This window comes from Pezoporus flaviventris, unplaced genomic scaffold (genome assembly GCF_033815535.1).
Source record: "Pezoporus flaviventris isolate CSIRO_AGI_PZ_B2104156 unplaced genomic scaffold, CSIRO_AGI_Pfla_v1 ptg000001l, whole genome shotgun sequence".
Classification (NCBI taxonomy): domain Eukaryota; kingdom Metazoa; phylum Chordata; class Aves; order Psittaciformes; family Psittacidae; genus Pezoporus; species Pezoporus flaviventris.
Window position 1 is genome coordinate 56,772,453 of NW_026892549.1, and position 22,073 is coordinate 56,794,525.

The window sequence follows — 22,073 nt, forward strand, 5'->3', positions numbered from 1 at the left end:
CCAATAGAACCACTGCAGCTGGCTCCAAGATAGACCCACTACTGGCCAAGGCTGAACCCAACAGCAGTGGTGGTTGCCTCTGTGACAACATATTTAAGAAGGAAAAAAGCTGAAGTGCAGAAGAAATTGCAGCTGGAACATATGAGAGCAACAGCTCTGCAGGCACCAAGTGCAGAAGGAGGGAGGAGCTGCTCCAGATGCCATAGCAGAGATTCCCCTGCAGCCCGTGGTGCTGACCATGGTGAGGCAGGCTGTGCTCCTGCAGCCTTTGGAGGAGATACCCACCTGCAGCCCTTGGAGGATCCCATGCCAGAGCAGGGGAATGCCTGAAGGAAGCTGTGGCCCTGTGGGGTCCCCACACTGGAGCAGGTTTAGTGGCAGGAGCTGTGACCCTGCAGGGGACCCCAGCCTGGAGCAGCCTGTCCTGAAGGACTGCACCCCATGGAAGGGACCCACGTTGGAGCAGCTCATGAAGAACTGCAGCCTGCGGGAAGGACTTGTGTTGGAGAAGCTTGTGGAGGAGGGACCCCTTGCTGGGGCAGAGGAGGAGTCTCCCCATGAGGAAGGATTGACAGAGAAAATATGTGATGAGCTGACTACAACCCTAGTCCCTGTTCCTCCACACTGCTGTGAGGACAGGAGATAGAGAATGGGGGAATAAAGCTAAGGAGGGGAAAGGTGAAGGGAGGTGTTTCTAAGGTTTAGTTTTATTTCTCATTACCCTTTTCTCATTTGATTGGTAACAAATGAAACTAATTTCCCCAAGTCAAGTCTGTTTTGCCTGTGAGGGTTATTGGTGAGTGATCTCTCCCTGTCCTTATCTTGACACAAGAGCCTTTTGATGCATTTTCTCTCACCTGTCCAGTTGAGGAGGGCAATGACGCAGCAGCTTTCATGGTCACTTGTTATCCAACCAGGGTGAATCCACCATCTCCAGAGATATATATATATATATATATATATAGTGATAGTTAATGAAGAGACTTCAGACAGTCCATTTGTGTCATAGCATTTGTTGTGATGAGCAACTTTAAAGACTGATAGAGCTAACCATGATAGTGAGTTATGTGTGGATCTGATCACCTCCCATTGAAATGCAGCCATTGCAGAGGAGCTGTCTTTGTTCTTCCAGCAGTGCCCTGATCAAACAGAGGTTTGAATCATTTGCAGCCTTTTGAGTAATGGAACTTGGCTTCCAAGTTGGTCATGACCTATCTCTTATGACATTCATTGGCTCATACCACAGTTAAGGATGCATTTAAGCTCTGTGTGGTTTCCAGATAAAAGGTAGGATCAGCCTCATGCCTAACCTTGCATGACTCTCTCCTCTTGAGGGATAGAAGCCAGTGGCTGACTGAAGATGGCAGCCAAATACTGCCAGTGCTTTTATTGAACTGCTTGAGTGGAGGAAATCTGCCCAGAGGAATGAGTGTTTTGGGTAGAAGAGGGACATGTCCCTGGGGATGTGAAACAGCTCTGAGGTGGCTGGTGCTTGAGCTTTTCCTGCAGTCATTCATAGCTGTCTTTGTCCAGCTGCCTTGCATTTCCCAAGTTCTGCTCTCCTTTGGAGAAACCTGCACTCTGAGGATGAGTTTTTAAATGACCTCATTGATGAGAGTGTTCAATTGCTGTGGAGGGGAATCCGGTTGCAGGGTTTTGCATTAGAAGGCAATTATTTAAGTATTCTGACAGCACTAATTACTGACTGTGTTAATATACCCGCCAAAAAGCAAGTGTTTAATGTAGAGCAGAATGATGCAGGGCACCAGAGTTCTTTTCTTGGTGATAGATTATAGGCAATAAATCTTGTCACATCACAAAAGTCAAGGAGGACCTGGTGGGTTAATTTCCTCTCCACATGTTACTGTGGCAGCAGAAGCTGCATTTTCTCATTTTCAAATGATTTGGAGAAGATGCCTCTGAAAGAGATCTCTTCTGTGCTGGGGAGCATATGGGCACGGAGGGAACATTCAAAATGTAAGGTTGTATCTTCAGAGCGCTCCAGGAACATGATCTTGATTGATTCAGAGAAGAGAAAAAGTTTGCAGCATTGCTGCAGATCGTAGAAGTGACAGATTTGCTATTAGTCCAAGGATTGCTGTCATAGAATCCTGTACTGGTTTGATTTGGAAAGGACCTTAAAGCTCATGCAGTTCCAATCCTCTGCCATGGGCAGGGACACTTTCCACTAGAACAAGCTCCAAGCCCTTGTGTCCAACCTGGCCTTGAACACTGGCAGGGATGGGGCAGCCACAGCTTCTCTGGGCACCCTGTGCCAGCACCTTAGCACCCTCATGGTGAAGAACTTCCTCCTAATGTCTAATCTCAATCTCCCCTCTTTCAGGTGAAGTACACAGACTGGTTTGAGTTGGAAGGGACCTTAAAGCTCATCCAACTCCATCCCCCTGGCACAGGCAGGGACACCTTCCACTAGAGCAGGTTGCTCCAAGCCCCTGTGTCCAACCTGGCCTTGAACACTGCCAGGGATGGGGCAGCCACAGCTTCTCTGGGCACCCTGTGCCAGTGCCTCAGCACCCTCACAATAAAGAATTTCCTCCTTATATCAAAACTAAATCTCCTCTGTAGCTCTGCCCAGTGCTTCTGAGCATAGAGATCAAGACCTTATGTATCTAGAGGAACCCAGCTACCTGTTTACATTGACTGAGTCAGAGGCTAAGTGTCTGTGTGAAAGACGTGCCCAAGGTTGGGGTGTTCTACAGACTGTCGGGGTCCATAGTGATTTGTCAGAATAGAGAGCAAGAGGCTGCTACAGAGGTGCTTTTGCCATGGCTGCTGTTAAGCCTCAGACCATACTTCCTGTGAAGCAGGCGTTTCTAGATGCTGAGTGGGGTCAGCCTAAGCTCTGTGCTGGGATGATTAATATGCTGCTCTGCACCTTGTCTGCTTATCTGGGCTCCTACATTTTGACTCATGTCATAGAACTGAGAGACAGAACACTTTATGTGCATACAGCTTTCAGGCTTGAAGTAGCTAAAGCTGTCTGAAATGTTGTCATTGCTCTGGAATAGAGGGCAGAGAGCAGTGTTTTGGGGGTGAAATGGTGAATTTTCATTGGAAAAGCATGAGAAGGAACTTTTCAGAAAGATTTGCTCAAAAAGAAAATAAATCCTGATATTGCAGCCATCTGTTTGGTATAGGAAGAAAAAGGAAGAGAGATTTCCAATTAGGAAAGAAAAAGAATTACAACCTATAAAATGTCCCCATGTTTGTAACAGCTCAGTAAATGCATTTGCCTCTCATAAGTCTGTGTGTGTTCCCCATGATATTCTAGCAAGAGAACTGATTAACTGTAATTTACTGAACTCAGGCAGGCCTTTGGGCAGGCACAGCAAGGATTAGACCTTGCAGTATCTTTGGAGCTTGTGTTCCCATCTGCTCTTCTGTGCTGTACGAGGCGTTGTCCCTGCTTAAATGCCATTGTGTCTCAACACAGGGCTGTCTTCATGCCCTACCCAAATGCAGTGGCTCTCTGTACTCGCTTGCTGATTACCAACAGCATGCAAAGGTTAATTACATTAGCTTTGTCATTAACAGAGTCTTTTGGTAGCATAACCAGTTGACTTGGAAGGAGAGAGCAATGCCAAATGTGCACATGTCATGCACTTACTGCAGCATTGTGATCACACTGCACCTTATGTGGTTGTTTACCTGCAGCAGGAAGTATGGATCTGAACAGCAGGAGAGGCTTACCTGAAACTGTTTCATGGCCATTGTTCATTTGATGATTCATTTGTCAGAGCTGGCTGGTGTGCTGTGTTGTCTGTATCTGCCTGCAACCATTCCAGGTTTTGTGAAGAGTTTCCCAACATTTAGTAATGAATCTTCCGGCAGGACGTCTGATGTTCCATAAAAAATGTCTCTTGTGACTTGCTGATATCTGGTAGATGGCTGAAGTTGCCAATTATGTATTGTTTAAACAATAATAAATTATATTCTGTATAGGGCAGATTAATGCTGAATTGTCTTCATGCATTTGGCTGAATATTGGTGTGGATAACTTCATTTGTTGCTAAATTACAGCTGCTTTTGGGTTAAAAGACAGCAATTGTGTAATGGATTGCCATATCCTGCAGGATAAGGGAGAAAGTAAAGGACTGGTGTTAAGTTAAAGCTGAGGAGCAGGAGCATGGGCATGTAGACCATGTTTACTCTGTTCCCCTCTACTGGATCCAGAGCTGGTACTTTGCAAAGACCCTTGGTTTGCTCCTCCACTGCAGAACACTGTTTCACCACACTTCTAGATCTGTCCTTGCTGAGAAAGGTATTCAGGCAGGTGCTCAAAGCTGCTGTTCCTGAGGCTTCAGCCTGCGCTAGAGATACAAGGACATGCTCTGGGGACTTGTGACCAGGGAAGACTGCTGAATTCTAAAGCATTGCCTTCAACCTGCCTTCTTCCAAACCAGCTTCCAAGCAGTTAGGAGTCTTGTCAGGTAAAATGTATGGTGGAACCTGGAGATTGCTTAGGATGGAGGCCAGGCCTCATGCTGTGAGAAGCTGCAGAAGTGTTATTATGGCAGGGCTTGTTGACAGAGCAAGTAGGAGAGAACACAGAGCAGTAGTGAGGAATCACAAGGATGGTTCACAGCTGCCTTACCAATCCCCAGACAAAAAAAGGTAGGCACAGATTTGTCTACCTGCTTCCCCACAGCAAGAGCAGTTACAGCCTTGAACATCTCAAGACCTACAAGCTCCAGAGCACGAAAGGGACCAACTCTGGACAATTTACTCTGTTGGCTTTTCAGTTTGAGCTTTCTATTGCTGCTGAGAGGGATAAGTTCTTACACCTCATGAAGGGAAGGACACAGCAGTGCCAAAGTACTGCCCACACATGGGGAATGACCAAGCCCAAGCAATAGCTTGGGTGAAGCAGTGGGCCATGCAATTACTGCAGCTTGCAATGGCTCTGCACTTTGTGCATTTGTTCGCCTTATGTTATATCACAAGGAGCCTGAGTTTAACAGCTCTTGTGCTTTTCTTAAATGAAACATGAGAAGCCAAAGCCTTGCCTTGTTCTCAGTATCAAATGTTTAATCACAGATGGCAAAGTCAGAACAGATTCATGGATGTGTTTGCTTTTATACTGAGACTACTTTCACACAAATTCCATTTCTGACTTTTTGTCATATAGGAATTCAGACCTGTCTTGTTTTAATGGCTCTTTTGTTTTTCTTTCAACTCCAACAAAGGTATTTTTCTTCTATTGCTTCTTCATCTAGATACACCGAAGCCTTGACAGATCCCAGCTACAAAGGACAGATTCTTACACTAGCTAACCCCATAGTTGGGAATGGTGGCGTGCCTGACACAGCTGCTTTGGATGAAATGGGTCTCAGGAAGTTCCTGGAGTCTGATGGGATCAAGGTAACAAGGGGAGATGCAGACCTGATCAAACGGTGGTGTTAGCAGCCTGAGCATGTGTGTGTGCAAGAGTTTACTGCCAGCCTTATAAAAGTTAGAAGGAATCAATGATACTTAGCCTTTCACTTTCTTCTTCTGGATAGTGTTCTTTGGAGGAAGGTGGGAAAAGATAATCCATCTTTCTTTCTGTGCTGGGCTCTGTGCTGTCTGAAAGCAGTATATTTCCCGTCAGTGATGGACATGCTACAGTTCTTGTGAACTGCTGTCTTGTGAACTGTTGCCCCAGAGAGAACAAACGCCAGTGAGAATGAGAAGCTTCTGCATACTGAGACTTTCCTCTCTATGTCTGCTCTACCATAAACAGGGGAGGTGACAGTTGTGTGAAGAAGGCTGTATGTACTAGTGCAGGAACCAATATTTACACTGTGGTGACGGGGAATGTTGAAGTAGGGCTGTGTCCATGCAGTGGTGGCAGTACTGAAAAATGGAGCAAAACCGAGTGATTGCAGAACCTGAGGTGAAATGGCTCCTTTATAAGCTAACTCCACTGGAAAATGGAGCTGATGTTTGAAATGAAATGTCACTTCAAAGTGAAAAGCTTTCTTAAGCAAAAGATGAATCAAAATAAAACATTTTGTTTTGTCTTAAACTTCCATTTTCTTTCTGATAAGAAGTGTTTTCTCAGTTCCATGCAATTTGCAGCTTTGGTTACCTGGAAGCCCCATTACTCTACGAATTTCCTAAGTAAAATGGCCCAGCTACAATCACAGAATGGTTTGGGTTGGAAAGGACCTTAAAATCATCCAGTTCCAACCTCCTGCCAAGGGCAGGGATGCCTCATACTAGACAATGTCACCCAAGGCTCTGTCCAACCTGGCAGTCATGACAGAACATGAAGTCTTTAGCCCTTTGCAGGGTGCACTCTCTCTATGAAGACTCAGATCTGCTGTCTTTTTGTTATAGAAGAGCAGCCATGCCATGCCTAGCCTTGTGTCCTGTCCATGATACGGTTTGCTGTGGATGAACAGTGAAAACTCGGGAGGTGCAGAGCAAGTACAAAGTGATCCTTCAGTGCAAAATGACATTTCTTCTCTCTGTAGGTTTCAGGTTTGCTGGTGCTGGATTACAGCCATGAGTACAGCCACTGGCAGGCTGCTAGGAGCCTTGGAGAGTGGTTGCAGGAAGAAAAGGTGAGTAATCTAGGGGTAACTACATGAGAACAGAGCTGTATGCATGGGAACAGGGGGAAGAACTGCTGCCTTTTAGCTGGTAACAGCTCTTCTCCTCAGGTATCTTCACCAGTCTGTACTGGGTTCATTCTGTGCCTCTTAGTTCTCTGATTCTTCATCCATTTCTCTTTTTCAGGATGCCGTGGTATTTCCAAGATCTGTCTAGAAGGAATGTTAATTAAATGGGAATGTTTGCTTTTCCATGAAAGTGATACACATTAGCATTCTGTCAATTGTTTCTGTAGAGCTGCTCCTAGTAGTGCTGTTGTGGTCATAAGCACAAGAGATGTTGGCTGCCAGAACCCCACTGGCTTGGAGCCAAGGGGGTCAAGGATGTGTCAGTAGACTGCCACTGACTTGGGACAGCTGGGAGGGTTAGGTGCTTATAAGTAAGACAAAATGGGGCTCAGAAATGAGATTGCTACTTGCCACATGAGCTTTTTCATTTAGTGCTTTTTAGGGCAGAAACTAGACTTGAAGAACTAGGCTATTTTTGGGTGGAAATAGGGAGAAGTGTATAACAGGAAGGAAGGCAGCCTATGTAGGAATGCTGCTCTTGCCAGAGCTCCTTAAAGGACACGTTCTTCTCAGCAAAGTGAGCTGGCTGCTATCTTCTTCTGTCCTAGCTGCTTGTTTTCCAGCTTACCCTTCTCTTGTGTTTTCTTCAGGTGCCTGCACTGTATGGGATTGATACCAGAATGCTGTCGAAATTAATTCGTGACAAGGTATGATCTGCTTCCCTTGATCTGGTGTGTTAACCTTGCTACTTCTGGGCCTTTTTATTATCAGAGCAGCAAACCTGGGGTAGCAGTGTTACTGCTGGGCTGCCTTGACCTCAGATGCTGCTCTTCCTGTGCCCTGTGCTCTTCCAAAGGCTCCCTATCCTCTCTACACAATGGTCTGAGGCAGAGCAGATCCCAGGGAGGCCCCTCTTCTTTGCTCTGCTTCGAGTTTTCTGTTCCACATAAGTGAACCAGTGTAAGCTGATGTAGATGAAAGGCCTCAGGTAGCTGTGTCTGACTAGTGTGCCAAACACAACAGGTACTAGTGTCAACTGCATGTTGCCTTGGATAGTGACAAGAGAGAGCGACAGTTCTGTGAGGCATTTTGCATATTAGGTCACAGACAGCACCTTTGGTCAGTGGAACTACTCCTGCTCCTCAGAGACAAAAGAAGGCCTACAGTAAACTGATCTGGCTCCCTAACTCAGGCTGAAGCCTGTTATTATCTTTAATAGTCATTACTATTCTCTGGTTTCCAAGAGCTGACAATTGAAGGACATGAGCAGGTTTATGTTACTGAGTGGAGGTTAATGTTAAGGTACACTTCACACTGGTTAAAAGAGTGATCAAAGCCAGTCTGAATGTAAATGTGCCTTGGAGGATCTTCTGTAATGGATTATTTAAAGTTGCTTTTTTCTGTAGGTGATCAATTTGCAGTCTGTAGTTCCAGCCCACACCCCCTTTCATTCCAGAGAGCAAAATGTGAATGATCTAGCTTGAACAGATAAGTAGCAGGAATGAGCTCTGGCAGGAAGACAGATTACTGTCCTGCTCTTACAGACTGCAGACAAGTGCAGTTTAATACAATAGAAAATGGCAATATGTTTTCTACTTTCAGAAGACCTACTGTTTAATGGATCAGCGTTCCTTTCATCCAAAGTGAAAGCACTTCCCATGTTTACCCTGTAACTTAGCAGTGCATGGGAGTAATGCCCATTATACTGGGCCTCTGAGTGGTATTGGTTTATGGCTTTTAAAATAGTGCATAATGTAGCCTTTTCTCCCATTCTGAAAGAAACAGCACTTCACTCCATGTCTGTTTATAAATTGAGGGGTGAGAACAGGGATTCATTATGATAAATTACAGAAATGAGTGGTGACTTGTTAAATTAGTCTCCAATGGTAAATGCAGGGGAACAATCTGGCAGAATAACCTGGCAGCAAGGCAAGACATGGGGTTCCTGTTTGAGAGCAAGGGCTTTAGGGCTTTGTCATCAGTGTATATGGGACTGACTGGTGGCTCTCATCAGCTTCTGTGGGTCCCAAGAACCTGACTTGTTTAAGGTGATGCTGAATTTCTCAGCTCTGGTCCGTGCAAAGCAGCCTGGAGTTGCTTTTGTTGTGCTACTCAAGATGAGGTAGGATGTCAGATACTGATATACTGTCTTTAAAATTTACCCATAGTAGTGTGCATGGCAGTGCAGGATGCTGTCTCCATCTGGCCCTGACAAGGATATTTCAGGTATGGCCAATGATGGCAGTATCTCATGGAAGTGTCACCAAACCCAATGAATAATCCAATGAGAGTGCATGCTAGTGTGATGTCCACAGGGTGGACTAACATCTTTTATATGAAAGTTAAAAGTTACAACAAAACATTGACTTATTCTGTGTTACTTTCCCCTTCCATCCTTGAAAAGTTCTGTACTGCACACCCTGTCCCCATGCTGAGAAGAGGTTAACCCTAGGTTAATCCTACTTATTTCAGGAGTGGGGCAAAGCCAAACCACTGAGAATTTGAACGAGCAGAATGCTGCTGGCAGAGCAAGCGTGGCCTGGCTTCTGTGAGGTGCTAACAGCAATAAAGAGTAGAGCTTGTGGAGGTGTTTTTTTTAAGCAGTTTCTTCAGAAAACAGTGTGCAGACCTGCCTCCTACATAGCTTTGCCTTACACCAGCTCTACTTCCTTGTATCTATGCACAGGAGGTGGCTAAAGATCTCACAGTGAGTTTCTATAAACCAGAAAGCTTCAAACTGCTTTGTGGATTACTCCCAGATCTATGGGGATCTGAATTCTAACCCTCTTGGAAGGCAACCCATTTCACGCTCACTAGACAGCTTGCCAGGCTGCCTATTAACAAATGTTACTGCTGACAATGCCTCCCCTGAATGAAGGATTTTAAATAGGTTATTTGATACCAAGTAAGGTTCAGGAACTTCTCTAAGATGCTAGAAATGGTTGTAAGCTACCAAGAAGCCATCTCTAAACAGCTGTTTCAGTTGCTGTGCCTGTCAGCACCTTGTCCCTGTGTTCACAGCCTTTCCTTTGCTAGTGCTTTTTTGTTGACTGGTGTATTTCCACAGGGCACGTTACTTGGGAAGATTGAATTTGAAGGTCAACCCGTGGAATTTGCAGATCCAAATAATCAGAACTTAATTGCAGAAGTTTCAACAAAGGTGAGAAATTCTTCTGTGGTCCCAAGGCTGTACACTCCAGGTGGTAACTGCTCCCCATTTGCTCTGGGGATTAGCCAGTCAATTTGGGAACCTTTTATATACCATGTACCTTTCCAGACCTTTGAAGGACTGTTGTCTCAACATCGTCCTTGCAGAATCCCCATGGCTTCTCGGGTACAGAGCTGAAGCTGTAAAATGAGCTGCGTTGAGCTAGATGTAGTCTGAACAGTACTCTGATCAGAGGACTGTGTGTTACAAAGACAGGATTGAGAAGTATTAGTGATAAGTTAGACCTAGTATATAGTGGGCATTTTCAAATGGAAGAACTACTAGTAAAAAGAATGGTTGTTTTAAGTTTCAGGAAAGCTCACAAAAAGATTTTGATAATCTGTGTTCAGGCATAGCTTTGTTGAGGTGACTCCAGAAGATATTTCTAGATTTCAAAAAGAGACCAGGTGAGGAATCCCCTGGATCTAATATTACTGGTGTTAGCTGGTTTGTCTGTGGATGTGTACAGATAAGCAGTTAAATTCGTGCCTCTGTTAGCTGGATATACAAACTATCTTCCACCATGAGCTGAGAAGAACATTACCAATCATGAGGACTTAGGAAACCAGGCCCATACTAAAATTAGTAACTATTCTTGTACCAATGCAAAGGCTAACATCTTAAATTGTGGACCCTTTGGGGTTTAAAGTGGGATAAAGTGTGTGTTTGGGTGCTTAATCCCATTGAAGTGAGAACAGGGTGTATGAATCTCTTCTACAAATTCCATGCTTACTGCAGCTTATTCCATGCTGTTTGCAGCTCCTTCAAGATCAGTGAGGCTGTGGAAGAGCTTTGCAAATAGTTGCTTGTTTACTGTTCTGCACACAAGCTGATATGAGAGTGAGCATGTGTGAGAAGCAGTCCTAAACAGGCTGGTCAGTGAGCAAGTGGGAATTTGAAGCACAGTCTCCATTCAGGCTTGGATTTACAGCAGTACCTGGTTACCTAGGATGCTGTTGGAATCAATAGGCCACTTCGTGAATATCACCTTCAGGGATCTCGCCAAATCATGCCAAAGCCTCCACTGTATTTTGAGTCAGGGCCTTGTTGCTACACAGAAGGATGGCAATTGCTTATTGAGATTGTGATCTATGATTGCAAGATGCAGGTGAAGCCATTTTGAGCAGTAACTCAGGAAAAGGTAAGGTTGCTGATGCTGAACTCTGCAATTACTAAGACAGAATTGCTGTAAAGATGCTGAAAATAGCTTCTCAGATGGAGATGCAATGAGATTAACAGAGCCTTGGTGGTCTCATTATGTTCATAACTTTATTTTATAGACTTAAAAAGCAGCATTGCAAATAAAGCTGAAAATGAAGTTAGCTGTTCAGTGTTGATAATTACTGGACGTGATAATCTATATGTTGCCAAATAACTATTTTCATGTAAATCAGGATACAGTAAGATCAGGAATCTGCTTATCAACTGTATATTAGGAGTGATTGATTCCCCTCACCTCCCCACTTCTTTAGAAGGCTGATGGTATAGCCCATATTCGCCAACATTGCCTGTACAGGGTGGGGAATATAGAAAGCTGCCAGTATTCTGCAGGGACTTCTGTCAGAGACTTATTTTGGTGCACGTGGTGATCAGGGTCCCAGAGCAGATGAGAAGTATTTAACCACTTGAGCCTAAAAGGCTACTTCCATCCACACATAAAGATAGCCCTATTCCCACATCATCCTTTCAGACTGAGGCAGTTTCTTATAGGTTGTGCAGTGAACAGATGAGGGAAGTCCTCTTGCTTTAGAAGGAATATATTTGAACAGCTCCCTGATCCAGTTCCCAGTCTGGTTTCTGTCTAGGCATACTCTGGGCCGGATGCGGAAGTCAGAACTCTGCCGTACAGAGGAATAAGAAGTGTGAGAAGAGGGGCGAAGGTTGTGAAGAATTTGGCACCTACAATCAGCCTAGCTGCTGAAGGACATGTAACAAATCACAACCTAAGTAATTAGACAGGGAAGAGCTTAGAGAGTGAAGTAATTAAAGTATCTCAAAGCAGTTTTGTACCTCAACTCCCTCTGGCCATTAGAACAGCCAAGGAGAACATCTGAGAGAGATCTTTGCCTCATAATGTTTTGAGACTTTAAAGTATGGATGTTGTGAAGAGTTGGGGGGTCTCCAGAAGCCCTTTTGAAAGATAAGGTGAATTTATTCTAAGGGACTCTGGCACATGACAATAAATTAGTTTCTGTGGAAACTGAACACCTTAATCTTGAGATTATTGAAACCCACCTTCCAGAAGCCTGAAGGTCAGCAGGTAAAAGACCCGTACAATTCCTGTGCAGTGCTGCAGTTCCACCATAGACTATGGAAGTAGAATCTACTTGTGTATTGGTGACTGTGAAGACATTGTCGTATTTGATGTCAGGCATGGCTTCATGTCAGAAGTCTTGAGTGATCTAACAAGACCCAGTTTCAATATGATTTCCATTCTACTCATTCTCAAAAAGAGATTGTAGGGTACTTTGCCATCTGATGTAATAGCATGAACTACAAGGAATCTTCAGATACAAAATAACTCCTTTCAGCATTGCACAACAGGAATTATGACAGCAGTCATGTCCTCACAGGTCAGCTAGGGACCATTGGTGACTCATGTGTTGTGTTGCTGCTCAAAGCCTTGTAGTGAAGAGAGGTGGCTCTTTGCAACCCATCTCTTCCACCCTTCCTCCTTAGATGTCAATAAGTCACTCCTGTTAACGATCAGAGCTTGCCTCACATGGGACATGCTCTTGCATCCTAAAACTCTGCTTCTCAGTCTTTGAGCAGGTAAAAGTTCAAACAAAAACTGAGTTAGGAGAACACAGGGGGAGGAGTTGTAATATTCTGCTAACAACCTTCATCTTGAGTTCCCTGTAGGGGGGATGTCTCTCCTTCTGGCTGGTCATAATCCTCCCATAAAAGGTTCGGTTTGTCACCCTGCAACAGGTGTATTGGGCATGGATTTTAGCATCTCTTCATAAAGGGCCCAGCAGTGAAATATGAATGCCAGGGAAGCTGATTAAACAGGAGTTACTTAGTTTAAAAAATTAAATAGAGACTTTATTTTCAGTGGTGTGTTGCACGAGAGAAAAGCCACTTAAAGTATGCTTATCAATATCAGCTTGCAGAAGCTGAGTGTAACTAAAGGGAAGCACAGAGATTTTTACAAGGAAGAAGACTGCCTTATGTGCTTATTGATGAATAACATCCCAATGTGGTGATAACAGCAGTCATGTAACAAGTAAAGTATTTCAACAAGCTTCAGAAAGAAGCTGTCTGTAAATAACCTTATATTAGTGCTACAGCCATCTGTCAGTATATCTGCGTGTTGCAGTATCAAGGCCCATATGGTGGTTTGACCATTTTTTTTTTCATGACTAAAAGATAAGTGGATGTACAAAGCATAATAGTTCAGATTTGGGACTGGTGATGATTAACTTTGTGGACTGGGTTAAGGAAGAGTAGCTGAAGGAGGAGGAGAAATGTTGTCTGACATGTCAAACTGTCAGGCCCATATGAGCAAAAGCCGTGCTCTGTGACATGCTTAGCCTGGTCTGTACTGCTGTGATGCACTGGAGGTCACCCATAGGCGATCTCCAGCTGTGCTATGCTTTGGTCTTACTGTGATTGGAGGGTCAGCATAGTGTTGATGTGGTGGATCTGCAGCTGGTGTGGAGCAGCCTCACTCCACTGGCATTAGCAGGATGACTTAACTGCAGCTGAAAGTCTCTTGCTGTGTATCTGGTGTTTCTCTCGGGCTGCACTAATCAGTGAGAACTGGCTTGCTGCTTCACTGCTAATGAGGTAAAACACAGGAAAAAGCTTGTCATTAGCTATGGAAACAAGTGATTTCTTAGGAATTGCTGTAATCAAGAGTGTATAAAAGAGCATTATAACTTCTGGTCTCACAGAAAAATGAAGGAAGTGCTAATGCCTGCAGTGCTTCCAGAGATTTCCCTGTGAATTGATTGTTAAGTACTAGTTCTGGACGGTGGTGAAATGTTACTCTGCTCCCTGTCTTCCCTGTGTTCTGTGAGCAGGGGGTGATCGGTCATTTACAGCATGGTCTGTCTTTCTATAGGAAGTGAAGGTTTATGGCAGAGGGAATCCAATTAAAGTTGTAGCTGTCGACTGTGGGCTGAAGTACAATATTATCCGCCTGCTAGTAAAGGTAGGTCAGTGCTTTATGTCCTTCATCTCTTGTTTTGCTTTGTCAAAAGCCTAGACTGTTCTCATTAGCCTTCCTTCTACCTGGACACATCCATTCCAGTAGCAGTTGTGCTCCTAAAATGAGGTACACTTTTTAGGAAGATTTTTATGGGAATGTGGTGCACTGTATTGAGGAGGTAAGGAGCAGGACCTGTGCAGCAACCTCTCAGCCATGAGAGGAGTTCCTAGGTGAACTTTAAAAAAGACAAGGCATGGCTTCTGTAAAGAGCAAGCAAGGAAAGTCAAGCCAACACTGTAAATAACAAATAAATGGGGATAAGATTTTGCAGTGAGGGTAGTGAATAGCTGAAACAGGCCCAGAGAAGCTGTGGAATGTCTGTCCTTGAAGATAGTAAAAACTCAACTGACCAATGCTCTTAAGCAACCTGCCAGCAAGCTGAACTTACCCCTGCTTTGAGCAGGGATTGGAGCAGGTGACCTCCTGGAGTCCCTTCGTCCCAAGTTATTCTTTAAGCCTATGATTCTGTGAAAATCTTTTCCTGTTGTTAGCGCAGTGATTGAGCAGTCCTCACTTCTGTAACCACACAGGAGGATTAAAAGGGGTGTCCTCTCATTCTCCGGATCTACTGGGTTTCCCTGTTTTTGTTCTTTAGTTTATGTGGATATTCCCATTTTTCCCATTTTTCATGTGCAGGATCATTTTTCACATGGCACAGAATGAGGTTGTGAAGTCCTAATTTAGCATTTAGGATGAATGCACTGTGTAAAAATGACCATGTTTTACATGTGTGCATGTGTTCACATGTGTGTATGCTTTGTTTTTGCATTCCATTAGTAAGTTTTGATCTTGGTGAATTTCAGACAAACTTGACAGACATCGAAACAGCTCAAAGTTACTAAATCTACCAGTTTTGTGAAAATAATCTGGTCAGATATGGAGAGAAACCTTGTTTTTGTCCCTGGCAAAGGGATGACTTGAAATCCAAACTCAGCCTTTGGGACATAAGAGCACAAGAACAACCTCCTCACAAAAATGCATTTCTTCCCCCCCTCCCCATTTCTTGTTCCCTGTTCTTTTTCTCCTAGCGAGGTGCAGAAGTGCATTTGGTTCCATGGGACCATGATTTCACCAGCATGGAGTATGATGGGCTCATAATTTCTGGAGGTCCAGGAGATCCCATGAAGGCCCAGGAGGTGATTCAGAATGTCAGAAAGGTACAGTGTAATAGCCATAGGTCAATTGTTCTTCTTTGCCCCTCTTTTCAAGTGCCTGACTTCTATACAGTTGATGGTACTAACATGTTACAGACCAACTGTTAAATGATTTCATCTGCCTGGGATATTTCTCATCTTCATCCCCTGGAGTTGCCTTCAGACCAGTAGTTACAGTAAGGATATACAGACCTCGGTGAGCAATACATGATTACTGTGCTGACCTTGCCGGTGCCTCAGAGTAGCCTGTGCTCTTTCAGGACCTCTGTGACCTTTTGAAAGGACACTCCCAATTTCACAGTGTTCCCATTTGAAACAATGTCACACACTGAATGGCTGTAATGCAGAGTGTCACTGCATGTTCTCCTCGAGGAGACCGAGACATCAAACCGTGTTCTGAGGCTTCCCTCTCAAAGGAGAGGAGTAAACTTTTCCTTTATAGGCTGTTACCACCCATACATTCAGCTTTGTTGTGAGTTTGTGAGAGAACTGGCATGGTTTGTGCTGGAATTGCTGAACACAAACACTCCAGTGTCTCCTGAAAACCTTTTTGTTTTAGGTCCTGGAGAGCAATCGTCCACAGCCTTTGTTTGGAATTAGCATGGGGAATCTAATCACTGCGATAGCAGCCGGAGCTACTTCCTACAAGATGCAGATGGCCAACAGGTATGGCAACTCTTCTGCTTCCCAAGACCCAGACAAACCAGCTCAGCATTGCAAAAGGCCACATAGAAGCAGTGCATTACTTCTGAACTGACTTAATGAGAGCTATCATGTCGGTAACATTACTTCTTCATTCCAGCTGTTCTCCTTGCCTTTAATTTAAACTGCCATGTCATGTATTACTTTTTCTGAGGGTATTTTGAAAGTCTTTGATGTAATTGATCCCCATCAAACTGAAGAATAGCAGAACTTCTCCTAGGATTTATCATTTTGAGATTGGCTTCCAGTATTGAACAGCTAGTATTGAACTGCTCTGTATAGCCCCAGAGTTATCTGCTCTAATAGTGGCATTTGAACACATCTGACTCTTCTGCCCTTGGTTCTCTGATCTTTTATCTTTCAGAGGACAGAACCAGCCTGTCCTGAATGCAGTGAATGGACAGGCTGTCATCACTGCTCAGAATCATGGTTATGCTATTGACAGCTCTACCCTCCCACCTGGCTGGAAACCTCTCTTTGTGAATGCCAACGATCAAACGAATGAGGTGAGCTCATGCTTTCCAGGAACCTGCACATAGCAGCCCCTAGTGAATGAATACCCTCTCTTACTTTATTTCACCTCCTGGAAATTTGCTGTCAGATTACTATTAGTTATTAGGGCTAAACTTGGTGATCTGACCATCTGCTTTACTTGGGGTTTTGCCTGACAGGCCAAAAGGGGCTGAGCCATTACCACTGTTCTCCATACTAGCCCAAAGTGTAGGTTTGCAACACTGACCATGTGATTTCTCTTGAACAGCTGCCTTATTAACTTTTGAGATCTCCCTGCTATCAGTGATGCTCATTCAGTTACTGTCATCTTAGGACTGGTACCATAGGTGTCACAGCCTGGGTCATTATTCAGTTGTGTTGCTTCTGTGTTGCCCAGCACAGAAAAGGAGTATTATTGCAGTCTACTTTGGCCTGTTGTTGTAATTTATATCAGTTATTTAGGTATTTTCAAAAGAAATTTCCCCCATGGAAAGGAGCAAGGAAGTATCTGAGACAATCATTTTCATTCCTGCAGGGAATTATGCATGAGACCAGACCGATTTTCACAGCACAGTTCTACCCAGATGCAAATCCTGGGCCAAGGGACACAGAGGTACTGTATGAGGGCTGATATGAACTTGGTTTCAGAGGTAGCCTAGGGGGTTCAGATATGTATCAGCTACAATTACAAGTCTTTATGTTGGTGACAGTCCCAAATCTTGGGGTTTGAAATGTTGGGATCCTAACAGAGGGCCCAGTCATGCATAGGCTTGTGTCTGCTTAGCTTGATCCCCAGCTAATTCAATCAACAGCAAGGCACCTATTGACTTCTGTATGCTTTGGATCAATGATTCCATTCATAGGATGTGTATGCTTGGAGCCCTGATGGGATTATCTGTGTGTTCGAAGTTACTGAAGTGTTTAAGCCTTTGCAGGATCAGGCTCAAATCTCTTGAGGGGTAATTGCAAAAGGAAAAGGTTTTGTTTTTTTTTTTTACCAGGAAAATACGCTAGCCAGATGCTTTGTAATAAAACCATTAACTTTCTAGTATGTTTTAGTTCCACTTTCAAATCTTATAATTACCGTAGAGTTATGTAAATGGATTCACACTTCCTCACTCTGGTTCTCCTAAGTGAAATGAAATTTTAATCCCCCATCTGTGACTTTGCACAAACTCTGTAACAACTGGCTGTGTAGCTGCAGAGTATGACTAAGCAGCAACAGGGGATGTGGAATGCAAAGGGGGCATGTCTAAACATAAATAAACCATTTAGCATTACTTGAGATAGGAGGATGGAAGAACGTATCGAAGTGCTTATTTTAATCTTAATTTCATGATATTGATTAAACCTTCAAGTAAATATCTTGATATCAAGAAGTTTCATAGCAATCTGATTGACTAGTGAATCTTAGAGAACTCAAAACAACCCTCAGCTGTACCTTTCCCCAGTCTGTGCACTCTGGCTGCTGGCATGAGTTCTATAACACAGTGCCTATCGTGATGGTCATGCAGGACCCATCTGTGCTCCTTCCATAATTCCCAGCAGACAGCTTCAGGAGTGGTGTGGACAAGGCTCTGCAAGTGTGTGGTCAGATGGGGAGCCTTTCCCACTGTCTGTAGCTTCCTCTGGAAGGACAGTACTGATGTAGCACAACTGATGTTTAGAGATACCTGTTCAGATCCCAGATCTGCAGCAGGCTTCATTTGAGATGGTTCCTTTGAGCTAGTTCATTCATTGCATTGCCAGCCATATACAAGCAGAGGATACAGATGTGATTGATATGTGTTTTCTTCCTGATATGATCTCACTTCCTTGAATTCAGCTTTGTCAAATACATCAAACTTGTTAGACAAATTTCAGGCAATGATCCCCTCTTCTCTGATGGTGTAAATCTACCTTCTGAAGGCAGCAGAGCAGAGCTAAGAGCTTGGCATTTATTTAGTTCCACTTTGGTGATTAAATACATGTGTTTATTTTTCCTAGTTCCTATTTGATTCATTTATTGCACTGATTAAGAGAGGGAAAAGCTCAGTTTCCTCGGTCCTGCCCAAAGCTGGAGTGACAGCTTCCAGAGTGGAGGTCAGTGTATAGACACTCATTATTCATGCCTGTCAGTGAGGCACTTGTTAATTCCTACTGAACCTATGGTACAAAATGGCACAAAAAGCTGACCAAGGAAGTCAGAGGAGGCTTCCCTTGCAAAAGACTTGTCAGCTGCCTATCTCACTGTCATCAGGGGTTTCATGTGTTAACAACTCCTTTTTCTTTGAAGGTTGTAAGATCTGATGTTTCATGTGGGGTACTCTCATGGCAGTATTCGAGGTGCCCTGGGATAATCTGGCCTTGAGATTCTGTGCCAGCAGCATAATCTTGGTGTTCTGTTGCTTAGCAAATAAGTCTGCAATTCTTAGTGTGAGCTGAATTTCACAGTGTTGCTGTCTTAGAAGGCAGCTGGATTTTGCGGGCAGCCAAAGTTAAGCTCATGATACAACTAACAGGTTTACTGTATGCCCTGAATATAAGTCATGTGTTTCTCTAAGCAGAGATATACAGGACAAGTCCAGTAGAAATATTCTTGGAAGTAAAACTGCAGTGGTTTTGGACTTGACTTTTCTCTCTTTAAGACTTCTGTTTTGTAATTTGAGACCGTTCAGTGCTGAACAGTGTCTGTTCATTCCAACATCCTCTATGATAGGACTGATTTTTTTTTTCCATGCTGTTTGACATTTCTAGGTCTCCAAAGTGCTCATTCTAGGATCCGGGGGTCTGTCAATTGGTCAAGCAGGGGAATTTGATTACTCTGGATCCCAGGCTGTGAAAGCCATGAAGGTGAGAGGATGCTCTGAAAATACTGACTTCATGTGTTTCATTTTTCCCCTCTCCCAGCTAACTCCTCCTCTGACTGGGGCAGGGAAGCTGGTGAGAAAAAATGACTAGGAAAATCTAGTCATTTTTTGTTTGTGGACTTGTTGGTTCAGTGATGTGAATTAACCGCTCGGAATTATCTTCCAAAGAGATATGTTCTTAAGCTTTCCATTGCAGTCTTTGAGCAGTCTGTTGTTTGGGATATGTGACTGGTGACTCCAAGCTTGTAAAGATCAGTGGAAATGAATCACAGAATAGTTAAGGTTGTCAAGGACCTTAAAATCATCTAGTTCCACCCCCCCCTGCCGTGGGCAGGGACACCTCACCCTAGACCATGTCACCCAAGACTCTGACCAGTTGGGCCTTGAACACTGCCAGGGCTGGAGCATTCACCACTTCTTTGGGCAGCCCATTCCAGTGCCTCACCAGCCTCACAGTAAAGAACTTCCTCCTTCTATCTAATCTGAACATCCCCTGTTTAAGTTTGAATAGAAGGAATAGGGTCAGCAACACGTGAGCTGCAATTACTGAAAGTTTTGTGGTGTGCCAACACATTGCAATGCAGAGAAATAACAACAACAGCTAAGATGGTTGGCTGCTGTCAAGATTGTTATGCAAAAGATTTTGAACCCCTTATCAAGGCAGGTTTTCTAAATGCTATTTGTTTTAAATGGGATGAACTTTTTAAAGGTCATATATGCCAAGTTTTGTTTCCAGAATAGATTGATAATCTTGAAAGGAATGAATGAGAAGTCATTGCTTTGGGTGAATTGATGAGAACTTGATGATCTTTAAGAAAGTTCCTTTCAACCCTAACCATTCTGGGTTACATGCTATGGGAATTCTCCCAACTGTTCTGAATACAGGTGGGTTTACACCAAAAGAGGAATGGAACCCTCCTGGAGTATTAGTCATGCACTGTCTTAATTAAGTTGTAACAAAGGTCCCCAGTCAAGATGGGTGGCCGTTGTGCAGAGTGCCCTGTGTTTAAAAAGGCAGAAGTTGGAGGAAGGGGTTGCAAGGGCAAAAAGTGAGTGGATTAAAATCCAACATCCCAAACAATGTGTTATCAGTAAAATGTGTCCCTCTTAGCAACAGTGAGCATTAATTCTCTCATTAATTGTCTTCCTTATCACTGCTAGCTGGTCCTTAGACACCCTGCCCCAATAAGTAGGGAAGAAAGGGCTGAGCTGTACAGATACACTGTTGTTGGCAAGTGAGGTACCTCTCCCTCCCCCATTCATTACTACCAGAATTATAGCTATGAATTTCTGAATATGTTCATTAGAGAAGATACTTTGCTCAAAGATCTCCCCTTTTCCTTCATCACTGCCGTGAAAGCTACCCAGTTTGGGGTCATTTCTCTCAATTTTCCATAAGGATTTTCTCCCTTCTTTCCCTTTGCTGCACCACACATTTCCAAGGAAAGTGTTTCATGGGGCAAGAAGGTCAGCAAAAATTTACATCTGGTCTTCAAGGCAGTATTTGAAGTTATCAAAGGACAGAGCAAAAAGGTTATACCTGAACGGAGGAGTCAGAGCTTTGAGTGAGAATCCCACTGCTCTTGGCAAACTGTGTGTTTGTTCCCCCAAACCAATGGGTCAAACACTCACAAGTTTTAATCAAACACAGAAAAACCCTATGGCATTTTCATGCTTATTGTAAGCTGGGCAAAACCAGCAATTTCTGTACTGGTCCTAGGAAGACTTTCATAGCATTTACGTGAGGAATGGCTGACTGAATCCAGCAACATTCTTCCTATCCTTTATTACTCTTCACAATTCCTGTTTTTATTACAGTCACAGTTGTTTCTTAACCTCCACAACTTCCATGTCACAAACCTTTCTATTCAGGTGTATTTTGCATCTCTAATCAGCATAGTTGGCAAATGGTTTGTTTGTAGAAGTTTATTGCTTTCCAAGAAGTTGATGGAGATCAGAGTGAGTCAGAAAAATGAGGCCACAGCCTTTGCTCTTCCCAACCCTCCTTTGCAACAAAGCACTAATACACTTCTTTATCTGCTTGTGGTTAGCTTGGGTCTGTTTTTGAGCTTGGCCACATTCTGGTCTCATCATTATTAGTAAAACTTAGTAGGCTTCCTCATTACACTAATATTCACTATATGAGGAGAGTTGATCTCCCTCAGACTTTTTCTACTAATGAGCCAACTGCAGTGAATGTCTGTAACTGTCCTGGGTTCAGCAGTAGCAGTCATGTTTCTCCTTCTTGGTAGCTGGTGCAGTGCTGTGTTTTGACTTTCAGCCTGGGAGCAGAGCTGATAGCGATGTTTTGGTTTGGCCAAGGACTTTGTGAGCCTCATGCTCTGCCAGGGAGGAGGGGAGGCTGGGAGGAAGCAGAGACAGGACACCTGACCCAAACTGACCAAAGAGGTATTCCATACCACAGCATGTCATGGCCAGGATGTAACGGAGAGTTACCCGGAAGGGCTGGGATCTGCAGGGTTGGAGGAGGTATCGGTCAGAGCTTGGTCGGGCTGGGGGGGGGGGGCGAGTTATCGGTCGGCTGGTGCTGAGGTGTTGTATTCTCTTCCCTTGCTATTTCCTTTATCATTATTATCATTGGTGGTAGCAGTAGTGATCTGTGTTATACCTTAGTTACTAAACTGTTCTTATCTCAGCCTGTGGGAGTTGCTTTCTTTTCGATTCTCCTCTCTGTTCCTCCGGGAGTAGGGGGAGGGCAAGAAGGGGGGGAGTGAGTGAACGAGTTACCTGACTGGGTTTAAACCACGACAGTAACCAAGAGTGGTAAAACTCCCACTGGTATAGCAGGAAACAGATAAACTTTATCAT

The 22,073-nt window shown here is 43.9% G+C and overlaps 1 protein-coding gene across 1 annotated transcript in view; it reads left to right on the top strand.

The window, feature by feature from the left end:
* Positions 1 to 22,073, top strand: part of CPS1 (carbamoyl-phosphate synthase 1) — a 109,024-nt gene that overhangs the window by 25,214 nt on the left and 61,737 nt on the right. Inside the window, exons 4-14 of the mRNA XM_061459519.1 lie at positions 5,238 to 5,382; positions 6,480 to 6,569; positions 7,277 to 7,333; positions 9,694 to 9,786; positions 13,901 to 13,990; positions 15,076 to 15,204; positions 15,761 to 15,867; positions 16,268 to 16,409; positions 16,931 to 17,008; positions 18,382 to 18,477; positions 19,132 to 19,227. Of these exons, the coding sequence (XP_061315503.1) occupies positions 5,238 to 5,382; positions 6,480 to 6,569; positions 7,277 to 7,333; positions 9,694 to 9,786; positions 13,901 to 13,990; positions 15,076 to 15,204; positions 15,761 to 15,867; positions 16,268 to 16,409; positions 16,931 to 17,008; positions 18,382 to 18,477; positions 19,132 to 19,227 (1,123 nt within the window). The remainder of the gene's footprint in view (positions 1 to 5,237; positions 5,383 to 6,479; positions 6,570 to 7,276; positions 7,334 to 9,693; positions 9,787 to 13,900; positions 13,991 to 15,075; positions 15,205 to 15,760; positions 15,868 to 16,267; positions 16,410 to 16,930; positions 17,009 to 18,381; positions 18,478 to 19,131; positions 19,228 to 22,073) is intronic.